Here is a 13958-nt window from a genome sequence, read left to right on the forward strand (position 1 = left end):
CCCCCGGAAACAAAAAGCAGACCTTACAGTTGTAAATAAAAGCGGCCAAAGTGAAGACTAGTCTCGGTGCAAAACAGTTCGTACCAACTACCAAAAGTGGTCCTTTCTATACAGTGGGGTGCGTAATATGATTGGCATTTGGTGGTGGGAATGAGCACGCTTCCGAGGTACACCAAACTCTTCTGCACACTGAATGAAAGACTGACGTTCCTCTTAGTTGGAAAAGTGACTTGCTATTGTGTTATGCTAGCTGTAGGCAGTTCTGTATAACTGTAAAGCTTGCAAACAATAACAGAAAGTTACAGCCATTGTTCCACAACAAAATCGCAAATCCATGCAATTCTTTTTATTGACAAACTATGATAACACAGATACTCCATGTGTTCTGTTATGGTTTCTTTTAAGGAAAAGCAATGTGTTATGTGGCTCTAGGTTCTGGAAAACCTGCATGCTCCTACACCATCAAGGGCTGAGACACAGTCACATGTTTACTGTTTATTTACCTGTTTATCCTACCCTTCCTTTAAGCAGCGCATGGTTGGGTGCATAGTCCTGCTCTCTTCCATGATATCCTCACAACCATCCCCTGCAAGGTAGGTTCAGCTGATAGAGTGACTGGCCCAGTAAGCTGCACGGCAGAATGGGGATATGAGCCCCAGGCCTGGTAGATTCTAGTCTGATATTCTAACTGTTATATTACAGTGTCTGTCTAGTGTCCAAGGAATGTGAGACTGCCTGATAGTATCAATTGTGGTTGTTTTTAGTGGTGGCCCTGTTTGAAGATATTTGAACAGTTCAAAAACCCATTGAGAGCCAGTTTGGTGTAGTGGTTAAGTGTGCGGACTCTAATCTGGGAGAAGTGGGTTTGATTCCCCACTCCTCCACTTGCACCTGCTGGATGACCTTGGGCAAGCCATAGTTCTGGCACAGCTGTTCTTGAAAAAGAGCAGTTTCTGTCAGAGCTCTCTCAGCCCCATCTACCCCACAGGGTGTCTGTTGTGGGGAGGGGAAGGGAAAGGAGTTTGTAAACTGTTCTGAGACTTCTTTGGGTAGTGAAGGGCGGGGAATAAATCCCATCTCTTCTCTTCCTCTTTTCTTCTTCTTTAAAATGAAGTTGCTGCTTCGGAGGATTTTAAGTGCATTATCTTGATACTCATTAAAATTTTCACAAGGTTAAGTTACTTGAATAACAAGTGTCTTTTTAAAGTTACTGTTCTCCCTTTGGAGAGATGCTACCCCCCCCCCCCCCCCCCCCCTCCAGTTTTAAGTCTAAACACCACCATCTTGGAAGTAAATATAACAGAGTTGTGCCACAATCAAAAATATGCTAGGAAGTCAGTTTTATCAATCTTGTTTTATTCCTATAGGACTATAGTTGAAGGATTTTAAAACATTTTTTATTATTTACACCTGTAGAAGAGTAGAAAGGGTTTTTTAATGGATGGCGGTGTTTTCAGTTAAGCTATAAACTTCAACAACAGTGTGATAAACATTTCCAATCTGATGACATAGTGGAGTATTTAGAAAATCAATAATTTCTCTCAGATTTATGAGCATTTTAAAAAAAAAAAAGGTAAGGATCACATCACGGTATAATTCTTGTCTTTATTTCCTCAACATAAAATTGGTTTCCTTTCTACCAGTAGTTTTCTGTTGTCTGCTACAACAAGGAAAACATGGTGCTGAAATGTGATGAGGAAGAAACGTATTCTCTGCTGGTGGTATGAACACAGTGCCTATAATATGTTAGGCCCAGTGTGCAAACTTTTTTCATATTGACTACAATGTGAAAGACTAATCTTCTCAGCATGTTTTGCTTTTATTTGATGCTGGTGAACTTAATTTGAATGCCTTCTCATCAGCAGCGCTTTGGGACATAAGCTGAGAATTACATTATTTTGTTTTCTGTGAAGACAGGTGCTGCAAGGAAAGCATGCAGTTCATAGGATGCATGCACACCATAAAACTAGAGGTGATGTGAAAATAAATCTTGGATTACAGTGGAGTCCTAAACTCTGGCATTTATAAGTGTTCTTGATCATTAGTGCACTTAGAACCAGTGCCACAAAGGAAAAAAAAATGAGAGTGAGAGGGATGCCAGAAACCTGCTAAGGGTAAAAAAGTTTTTATCTAACCTTACCAAAAACACATACACCTTATTGGGCCCATTTTTTTTTTTAAAAAAAGCCAACTATAATAGGTTGAATTGTATTACCCAAGTTTGAATGATTTTTTTGCAGATTACAAATGCATTTTACATTTATTTATATCCCACTTTCTCCCCAGCAAGGACCCAGAGCTACTCAGGACATCATTCTCCCCTCCTTCATTTTTTCACAATAACCCTGTGGAGTAGGTTAGGCTGAGAGAATGTGACTGGCCCAAGCCACCCAGGAAATTTCCATGGTAGCAGTGAGGGCTTGAACCCAGGTGTCCCAAGGGCCTGGTCTGACAATCCATCCACTCCCCCATGCAGGCTTTCAAATGGCACAGTGAAGACAGCCATATTGAGGTCAAGAATCACATAAACTAGAGAAGCAGTCCTGAACACACTTCAGTCTGAATTGTTTACATGGTATATCTTAAATGATGAAAAAATCTGGCAGAAATCAGATGCCTTTGATTCACTCTCCTTCTGTTGTAATAGCCTAGTGTATGAAGTTTGTATTCAGCAAAGTTTATTTTCACTTTATTTTCTCAATTTCCTTAGTGTGTGCACCTGAAACAGACATGTGCATATTTTCTTTTCTCTATTAGTCTAATAATAAGTGCATCCCAGTTTGGTGTAGTGGTTAAGTGTGCGGTCTCTAATCTGGGAGAACAGGGTTTGATTCCCCACTCCTCCACTTGCACCTGCTGATGTGACCTTGGGCCAGTCACAAGCTCTGGCACAGCTGTTCCTGAAAGAGCAGTTTGTGTTAGAGTTCTCTCAGCCCCACCCACCTCACAGGGTGTCTGTTGTGGGGAGGGGGAGGGAAAGGAGTTTGTAAGCCGCTCTGAGACTCCAAGTGAAGGGTGGGGTATAAGTCCAATCTCTTCTTCTTCTTCTCATCCCCAGTTAGAGTTCCCAGAAGGAGACAAAATATTTGTAAGAAGTGTTTCAGTAATAGGGCTGCCAAATCCCCCCGGTGGGTGGATTTCCCCCCACTTTGGAGGCCCGATTTCCGCCCCTGCGGAATCGGGCCCCAGGGGAAACCCCACCCCCGCGTGCACGTCACTTCCCTGTGATGTCATGACGCCGGGCACGCTGGGGGAGGGGCACAGCCATTTGAGGGGAAAACTCTATGTTTTCCCCTCAAATGGCTGTGCCCCGCCCCCAGCGTGCCCGGTGTCATGACGTCACAGGGAAGTGATGTGCATGCGGCGCGCACTTTGCGCGCGCGCACACACACCGGGAGCGAACCCAAAGTCCCCCGCCGGCAGGTAAGTCTGGACTTGGCAACCCTATTCAGTAAAGAGGGTTGTGTATATGTATTCCACTCCCCACCCCCACTGTATCACCTATGTTTCCTTTAAGGATTTACCTTTCTACTGGATACTTGCACTGTTAGTGGAATAATTTTGCTTCAGTAATCTAATCAGCCACTGAATTCAGTTTATAAAATAAATATGGAGGGAAGAAAAACGGTTGAAGCTATTAAAGATTACTGCCATAATCTGTTTGTATAAAAAAGAGAACATTTCATGGCTTATTCTGTCAGTGTAAAATACATGTTCAATATTCTATTTCATTGTGATGGATAATATCCTTAGAGGAAGCAAGCCTTGTTGTGAGGAAAGAACCTAACACAGCTGAAACCTGCTGCCTGGAAGGAAAAAAATAATAAGTGACTGTGAAAACTGGCACAAAAGCATAACTAACAAGGAAAGTAGTTCTTGCTAATTTGACAGAAGTATTTAGTAAATCTGAAAATGTGCCAGGCACTGCTCGGGAGAATCCACATCTGCCGTTTCACCTGGAAGCGGATTTAAAATATGTTACAATCATCCCAGTGGTTGCACTGCATGTTAACTGTTGTCCAAGGGAGGTTACTATATTGGCTAAGCTCAAAACAGGGAAATATGTCCTTGGAGAACTAGCAGAGATGTTGGAGGAGTTGTAAACGGAGGCAGTTTAATACACAGTGCTATTAGTACACCTGACTGGTCTTCTGCCATGCATAAGGTTTACATTTTCCTGTGTATTTAAGCAGTTTCTCTCTCTTATCTTGAGAGAGATAAAACAATACTTATACCAAGTCCACAATGAAAAGAGAAATTATTTTCTTATCTTGGCATCAAATTGTGAATTTTAAATTTGGTATTGCGGTCAAGGATAAAAGGTTTTCTGCACATTTTCCTACACATAACAGGCATTCACATTGTTTTTTCACATACATGTACACACACACTGAACTGCATATGCATCTTTTTGAAGTGTGTGTATGTATATTATTTTTCTCATGCAAGCATACAAACAATTTGGCAGGACCACATGCACATTCATCTTTTGACTCACATTCCTCTATTTCTTAGTTATATGGAAGGACCCGCAGCTGGAAATAGAAGAGATGGGCCACTTGTTTCTACTTTTGTTTCCGCCAGACTTGAACAAAATTGGCTTAATGTTAGATTATCTTCAGAAACAAGCATGGTGTGCAATTTTAGGCTTTTACCACCAGCGTGTATGTTTAGAAAAACCTTTAATAATTGTTCTGCTACCAGATCGTTCAAAACACTAATTTGATGCTGGTGCTGCAGACACATTGCAAGGCAATACAAATGGATGTGCTGGTAAATATGTCAAGTGCTGTTTATAATGATTTTTATTGTAGTGTTTTCTGACTCATTAATTAGATTTATTTACCCTTTATTTCAGGGAGCAGTTGTTTTTTCCTATCCATTAACTAGACTTGGAAATGGAAAAGCATTCTTCAAAGTTGTACTTCAAGGTATTTAAATATATAGTTCTCAGTTTTGCTCATTATACTTGTCATTCATTGAAGGCATAAAGATGAGGTGGGGAGGAGAAACCTGTTGCATAGAATCAATGGGTAAAAGACAGGAAATGAAGAACTAGTGCAGAGTTTGAAGAACATTACTGTACAGTTCTCATAGTGGCAGAAATGTTATATTGAAGATACTATATGAAAATCTGAACTCATAAGGGTGCAGTTCCTTGTTCTCAGATTTAACTTGCTCATATTAAAATCAGGTATGCATATTGGCTAAACACAAATCTTGTCTTTTTGTTTCCTCCTGCAAGACAGAGTTGGAAATGCAAACTACATTCATCAGCTGCAAGCTACATTTGTGCCTTACAGCATGATATATACGGCCCTAACTGTAGTCATCACTATGTATACTCAAAAAATATACTATGATTTGCCCCATATACCTTCCATTTAAAAGTCTTTTGGGCTCATTCAGTAATGAAATGAGAAGGTTTCCCATGGGAACCTACTTCCAAATCCAAGACTTAGAATTTGTGTTTCCTTGCACTTAGATAACTGTTACAGGAACACTGAATTGCTCTTATTTTTCTTTCTAGAATCAGAAAACTCGTATTCCAGGACTGACACCATCAATGTTTTACTATTTGGGAAGTTGGCAGAGGACTGTGAAAAAGTGGTACATCAAGGGGTAAATATTTTTATACTTCCCATTTTTGGAAGGGTTTTATGTTGACAAGGAAGTCTGTTCTACCAATCTAATTAACCAATGTAATGTTGCTTTTTGATTGGATGAATTACATGTGGTATGGGTTAGATTCCCCGAAGTATAAGTGGGATTAGTTGTGGAGGGTGGGGTGATAGGGAACTGGGCTGTAACACTGTGAAGTGGGAGGTCAGCACTTCCCCCCAGGGTAAAATCATTAAAATTTGTTCAAAATTCTCTTCTCCAGGCTGCATTAAGTACAAGTAAGGAGGGTGGGGAGAGATGTGCTCATATTGTGTCTGCTTTTTCCTTACTGTGATTGAAACAGACTGGGAGGATGAGAAGCACTTTCTTTCTTTTGTATTTTGCAGTTTTTGTGTGTTGTGTGTTGTACTAATCCACTATTGCTGTGACCATTTAGCGAGGGGCTGAGGATAAATCTTAACTGCATTTTGATTTGCCATGGACATGAGATTCTTTATCAGATTGATGTAAGCTGTCAAACTAAATATGTTTGAACATGGCATAATTATTTTGGTTCATGCAGGTAACAATGCAATAAATGGAAATTCAACATACATTTTACTTCCTCTGTTGGCTTGGTGCTGGCTTCCTGGTCCAAAAGATCGATGTAATCAATTTGCACTTGTCAGTGTGATGTATGTTGTCATGTCAAATCAGTATGAAACTAATAAGGCGAAATGTTAGCTAATTTGTTAACTATTTGAGCTGAGACTATAATATTTTGGGCAGTGGAAAGCTGTGACTGAGGCAAGAAATCAGGATTTTATTTTCAAATTTAAAGTTTTAAGTAGAAAAACCTGTTTAAAACCTTATATGTTAATAAAGTTTTTCAATGCGTAGATGTGCGAATTTAGGCACAAGATGTACTAACTGTTGTTTGCAGCAGGTTTGGTCTCTGATTCCTGCTCCTGCTTTTTGTATGCCTCTACTCAAAGTTCATTATCTGCTGCCATTTGGAGTTTAACATTCTGAGTCTGATAGATCATTAGGCTGACATACCTTCCACCTGCTGTGCATCTGTAACATGTGAGAGGGAAACATACCTTTTTTGACTCAGTACAAACAAGCCATGGATTATTGGGGAAATTATTGCACCCTAAAATGTGTATATGTAGTCTAGAAAGTATATATTTCTCCCATGTGCTATGAGACAAGCATAGTATGTCAGATAACATTTTAGCATGTGACATGACATCACCATAAAGTCATTGTTTGTGTATTTACCTTCCTTTTGAGCCTGAATGAAATGCAGGTGTCTTGGGTGCAGCCTTGAAGAGTCCATTTCATATTGACCCTATCATACTAATGATTCATCTCCAAATAATTGCAGAAACAATGGTGATGTGGTTTTCGGAAAAACCTTGAATCAGAAAATTTTCTGAAAACTTCCTGAAACCTAAATGGATTGGGATCTGATTTAGCATGCTTGTTTGATTTGCAGTTTGCAAAGTGTATGTGTATGATGTTTCCTAGAAACAGTAAGCTGAACAAATGCAGTGGTAACTTTGCTACTATTGGTCCTACTGGTATCCATTCTTTATGCTGCATTATTTCACAAAATTAATTGTTTTTTGTTTAGAAAAAATATAGTTGTGTAAATGTTCTATGGAAAACTTTCCCAGATGTGAATCTTTGCAGCATATCAGTGGGCATGTACATTGAAGTGAAAAAGTATACGACATCTGCCTCAATACAATGTGAAAAAGCCTATGTCATTTCTAAAATTATAGAACTCTTTAATTCAGGGGTTAAAGCACTACGAGTTTCGTGCTTCAGAAAACATGGATATTGTACATTAAGTCTGCCATTGCACTTTTTCTGCCAGTAAAATCTTGACATTTAATGCTCAATAACAACTTAGGTTCCATTCCATTTTTATTGAATTTTGAGGGAAATTCTATCAGAGTACACCTCTCTTTTTGTAGATTCTTTGAGCCAAATTTCAGGGTGATGGAAATCTTGACCTTACAATTGATAGAATTTGCCGGTACTACATTGGTTGAACATTGGAAAAAAAATAGTGATTTGGATCTCATGGAACCATTCCGTGAATGGTAGCTCCTATTGTTGGCAGAAGAGATCTATGGGATCCAACCTTGTACATTTCAATTATACAGCTGTTCACTTTGCTTCCTCTACTAAGAGTATAAATTGATGTCCAAAGTCTTCATTGGGTGTCAGTGTTGAAGATAGACAAGATTCTCTGCATACTCTCCAGTATTTAAAGCAACTTGGAACACTTTTCAGTTAGGATTTATTTATTTTATTGACTTCACTTATAGCCTGCCTTTCTCAAGGCATATTACAAAGTATAAATATATTAAAAAAATGTATTCTGCAGCATAAACATGGCCTTCACGTTGTTTGCTGGAAGTTCTTTTTCAGCTATTCTGTTAGATTCTTTTTTCAATTAAATTTTTATTCGTTTCAAACTCTTACAAATTATTTACAAGTTGTTCTACAACAAAAAGTAAATTTAACATTCTTTGATAGTAGTCTTCCACAAATTGCCAATCCTATTCTGCTTCTACTTCATTGATAAATTATAATCTTTAATTAATCCAGTAGAATTGGTGTACCTAGGTTAATATTTCTGCCTCTCAAAATTGCTCCAGTACCACCAAGGGAGGTGCATGTAAAATTCTTTAAAAAAGAAACTAGAGATAAAATATTAAGAGCTGCTAACGAAAACAAACTCATGATAAAAGATGTGGAGATAAGGCTGCTTAAGGAGACCCCTTGGAGAGTTAGGGAGAAAAGAAAGAATTACAATATACTGGTGAGCCTATTAAGGCGAAATGATATAATGTACAGATGGCTGATACCAGAAGGACTGTTATTCACATATAAAGAAAGAAGACAAAGGATTGACTCTCCATTTTTAAGATTGAATACTTTCTGGAAAAATATGGTGAAGACCTAGGATGGCAGCAGGAAGAAGATGAAGAAAGAGACGAAGAAGAAACAGAAGGGGAAGACAATAGACATACGGTAGAGAAACAAAAACAGGAAAAACCTAAACAGAAAAGAGGGAAGAGGTACGCAAAAATACCTGCATCACAAATGATGACTAGATATCAACAAAGAAATGAAAGGACAGAGAAAAACAAACCATCAGATGTAAACTAAACACTTGAAAATACTCACAATTAATGGTTTAAACAGCCCTCAAAAAAGGAGAAGAATATATCCTCAAATAACAAAATATCAGACAGAAATAGTTTGCCTACAAGAAACACATATTAACAAAAATGATGTGAAATATTTGATTAATAAAAAGCTAGAAGACCATTTCATTGCCACGGACAACAAAAAGATAAGAGGAGTGGTAATTTACGCTAAGACATCATTGGGTCCAGAACTATTGTATTGATCAGATGATGGTAGGATTGTGGCAGTTACAATAATGAGAGAAGGGGAAAAGATGATAGTTATTAATATTTATGCTCCAAATCAAAATCAAGAAACCTTTTTTAAATAATTAAAAACCATATTAGACAACATAACGATGGAAGAAGTATGTATAATAGGGGATTTCAATGCAGTCTTTGATGCTAAATTAGATAGAAAATCACAAGGAAAAAGTAAGTCAGGTAAAACATTACCATTTTTTTTTGCAAACAGTAGAAGAACACACTATGATCGACGCTTGGAGGATGACAAATATGGAGAAAAAAGACTATACTTTTTATTCTCATAGACATAAATCTTGGTCTAGAATAGATATGGCTTGGATTTCTGCTTCAATGACAAAAGAACTTGAAGAATTAGAAATATTATCAGGGACATTCGTAGATCATAATCCAATACTAATCTCATTCTATTCTGCACAAAAGAAAACAAGATGGAGAATGCATACCCACCTTCTAAAAGATCCAGAATTTATAAGGAAAACAAAAATTGAAATTCAACAATTTTTCAAGAGTAATATGCAACCAGAAATTTCAATAAATACGGTCTAGGATGTGTTTAAATCATATATAACAGGATGGTGCATTAATCAGTATGCGTGGAAAATGAAACAAAAAAAGCTAAAATACGAGAGTCTAAAAAACAAGATTCAACATGAGCAAACTGAAATGAAGAAAACCAAAAACATAGAAGTAATAAAAAACCAATATAAATACGTTGCAACATCAGATGAATGTATTATTAATTCAGGAAATAGCCAAGAATATAGAATATACTAAACAGCAATATTTTGAAAATGCAAATAAACCAACAAGATGGCTAGCATATAAAATAAGAAAAGAAAGAGAACAGCAGGTAATCTCGGTGCTAAAAAATGGCAACAATAAGCTTAAATACTACCCTCAAGAGTTGAAAGAGATTATGATGAAATTTTATAAAGACTTCTACCAATACAAAGGCCAAGAACCACAGCAAATAGAAAACTTTTTAATACAAAATAATTATAAAAAAATCGATGAAACTCAAAAGAAACTCCTAAATGAAAGTATATCACCTTGTGAAATTATTGAAGCAATTAAGAGACAAAAAAAAGAAGAAATCACCAGGGCCGGATGGTTTACCAGTGGAAATGTACCAAACATTTGAAGAAGAGATCTTCATACAATTCAAAGAACTAGTACAAAAGATAATGAAAGAAGGGAAGATACCAACATCATTGAACGAATCTCTAATAACTAATACATAAACCAAGATGTTATGCTAAGGATATTATTTATTTATTTATTATTTCAACTTGATATACCGCCCTAACCCCCGTAGGGGTCTCTGGGCGGTTTACATTTTCGGGTGCTAGTCACATATTTGAATCCTAACTAAGGCCACATCAATTCAATGGAAGGGGCTGCCTACCGGCACCCTGGTGGAGGCTAGTGTCATTCTTTCGGCTCGGCTCCTTTTCCCGGGTGCGAGATGTTCTAGCACTTAGGCAGACAGGCAGATGGTTCACAGGCGACGTCCTCCTCGGCCCGACTACGTCCTTCTGGCTATCAACTATCAACCTATTTCTCTACTTAATGCTGTTTATAAAATCTTTGTGAATATATTGGCGACAAGATTTTAAAAAGTTAGCACAAACTATACATCAAGATCAAGCGGGTTTCCTCCCTAGAAGACAAATAAAACACAACATAAGAACTATTATTAATGTCTTAAAATATTATGAAACATCCGGAGAAACATTTAGCACCGGTATTCGTGGATGTGGAAAAGGCATTTGATAATGTGTCATGGGAATATATAATTCAGAAACTAAGAGTATGGGACTGTGGTAGTAATTTCCTATCGATGATCTCAGCAATATATAAGGAACAACAAGCTAAAATCATAATCAATGGAGAACTGACAGGAAAAGTAGAAATTCAAAAGGGAACCAGACAGGGATTCCCTTATCTCTAGTGGTGTGCAAAAAAAATAAATCGGCCCATTCGGATTCGGCCGAATTGGGCAGAATCAATTTCGGCTGGCAGTAAGACTCCCGAATGTCAGTTTTGTCAGTATGAGCCGATTTGGGAGTCTTTCGGCCAGCCAAATGTCAATTTCAGCCCCATTATATCCTATGGGCCATTGCGGTCAATGGCGAAAACATAGGATATATTCTGGGGGCTGGAGGGGGGGGGCTGAGGGAGAGACTCCAATCTCGCAAGGTAGCTGCTGGAGCCTCTCCCCAAGATACCAACCAAGTTTCAAGAGCATTGGACCAGGGGGTCCAATTCTACGGGCCCTCAAACAGGTTGCCCCTATCCCCTCCATTGTTCTCTATGGTGGGGGGAAAAGTTACTTTTGTTATAGGAGTGATTTTTGTCATTAATGATGTAATGCCAAAAAGAACACTGTGTTGTGAGTTTGGTTAGATTTATTTATTTATTAATTAAATATTAAATTCAATTGACAAATATACAAATAATAAGGAAACAATAGTTCTAGGTACCTAATATGAGTATGGGACCTAGCATAGGAGATGTCAGCTTGTGAATTCTGTGTTGCATGTCTCTTCTGTTATCCTTTCTCAGAGATGTTTTTCCCTTCTATCACTGCCTTCTGCCAGCAGGTGAAAACTTCTTTGTTTCTTCTGGCATTCCTTCAATGACCCTTCCTTCTGCCTTATGTTTTAATTGCTATCTTTGTGTTCTGTATATGTATTTTTAGTTTTTTGTTTTAATTGGTTTAATGACGTACTTTTAAAGCTCTGTTTTTAATGTTAGCTGCCTTGGTGGCCTTGATTGGGCAGAAAGACAGGGCATAAATTTTGTAACATAAATGTCAGCAAAGATAACAGTGCTGTGCCTACTGTCCACATTAAAAATTCAATTTATTAGTCTGCCCCTTTTAACTCCCTTGGACTCATTGCACAAGAAATCCCTTACAGCTGAGAGGCATCGAGCAAACTCCTCTATGCTGCTCAGTTGTTTAAAGGGGATTTCTTTGGCAGCTTGCTTTAAACAGATGAAAGGCCCAGCTTTTCTCCTTCAGTGGGGGAAGTCATCCAAAATGGTTAGGTCATGCCTACACTTGCAGATTTTTGCAAGGACCCTTGTAGGAGAGATCAAGGACTGACCCTTCTGTTCTGACAGGACTGTTTGAGCTCTGCTCCATGACCAATACAAAACAACCCCCAAAACCTTAGATTGAACTTGATTCATCGTGTTCAGATGGAGGAAGAGAGAGTTTCTACGCCTTCAGGCACTAAGAAGATGATGGTCTCAAGGACCAAAAAGAAGAAAGATCAGAGGGAGAGGCCCTCTGTGCCTGAAGCTTTGGGCAGTGGGGACAGAGCAGCAGACTGCCTCCAAACCGACACACAGTCAGCCACAAGGGAGAAACATAAAGCTTTGGGCTGTGGTTTCCCCCTGGCTCCATCTAGAACGAAGTCAAACGTGGCTGGGAAAAATGACACCAGCCAGTCCAGCAGGTGGTAATCTCCGTTATGCCAATTGCCCTCACACTGGAGACCCGCAAACAGGCCAGAAGACTCTCCCGGTAAGGTACTCACCCACTCCCAAGGAGAAACTGGGACCAACAGAATTGCCTAGAGCCTGAATAGTCTCTGGGGGAGTGGGGGAATTATTCCTCCCTGGGCTGCAGCACAAAGCCTTCCCTCTCAGCAGTTGGTATTGCAGGCAGCTCCAAATATGGCAGCTTGGTTAGTTTTTCCCACCCTTTTCAATCTTGGTGCAAAATGGATGCTTCAGGCCCTGAGAACACCCTAGCCCATGCCACCAAATTGTGGGAATCCCTTTCGTAGTCAAATGTCCTCCTCATCTCAGGGCTCTCCCTTCTTTCCATGGGCCCAGTCTGAACATAAGAACATAAGAGACGCCAATGTTGGATCAGGCCAAAGTAGAGATGTGAAAGCCCGGAAAAAAAAAACGGAAAAATTCAGAAAAAAACCCGTTTTTTTCCGTTTTTTTCCTGAAGCCTTTTTGGGTTTTTTCCCAAAAATTGAAAAAAAAAAAAGAAAAGAAAAAAATTGATTATGGAACATTTTATTTTAACATGATGAATAAAATATTTTAAGACAATATTTTCCAAATCATTTCTTATACAAATACACACACACACACATATATATGGTATCAGATTGATCTAATTTCTGTGCACTGAGGACAATTAAGTCCTATGTTACAAACTGAACTCTTCAATGCAAGAACAAGATGCATTTCTTCCTTTAGGAGGTGCGATTGTCAGAAGAAAATAAAAAAGTTTCAGTTTTGTTTTTGCATGTGGATGGGTATTCTGTTTGTAATAATTGTTTAGATACACTATATTTTAAATATGCTAGTTGTGATAATTTCATGCCAAGTAAAAATGTCCATAGTCATATTTTCTGTTCCTAAAGTAATAGAATGACTTTCAATCTAGAAAAGACAAAAGAAATGCTAATGTAGCATTTTTTTCAATTTTTCCGAAAATTTCCGTTTTTTCCCGAAAACACCCAAAAAAACCCCGAGTTTTTTTCCAAGCTTCAAAATTTCCAGAAATTTTACATCTCTAGGCCAAAGGCCCATCCAGCCCAACACTCTGTATCACACAGTGGCCAGAAATACCAGTGCCATCAGGAGGTCCACCAGTGGGGCCAGGACAGTAGAAGGCTTCCCACTGTTGACCCCCCCAAGCACCAAGATGACAGAGCATCACTTGCCCCAGAGCCCCTAGCTATACCTTGTGGCTAATAGCCACTGATGGACTTCTGCTCCATATGCTTATCTAATTCCCTTTTGAAGCCGTCCATGCTTGTAGCCGCCACCACTTCCTGTGGCAGTGAATTCCATGTGTTAATCACTCTTTGGGTGATGAAGTACTTCCTTTTATCCGTTCTAACCCGGCCG

The 13958-nt window shown here is 38.7% G+C and overlaps 1 protein-coding gene across 1 annotated transcript in view; it reads left to right on the forward strand.

Moving 5' to 3' along the window:
* Window positions 1-13958, forward strand: part of POT1 (protection of telomeres 1) — a gene marked incomplete at its 3' end in the record, with an annotated part of 89722 nt that overhangs the window by 291 nt on the left and 75473 nt on the right. The window contains exons 2-3 of the mRNA XM_015426396.1: window positions 4859-4931; window positions 5531-5622. Of these exons, the coding sequence (XP_015281882.1) occupies window positions 4859-4931; window positions 5531-5622 (165 nt within the window). The remainder of the gene's footprint in view (window positions 1-4858; window positions 4932-5530; window positions 5623-13958) is intronic.

The sequence above is a fragment of the Gekko japonicus genome, unplaced genomic scaffold (genome assembly GCF_001447785.1).
Source record: "Gekko japonicus isolate JY-2015 unplaced genomic scaffold, Gekko_japonicus_V1.1 scaffold819, whole genome shotgun sequence".
Taxonomy (NCBI): domain Eukaryota; kingdom Metazoa; phylum Chordata; class Lepidosauria; order Squamata; family Gekkonidae; genus Gekko; species Gekko japonicus.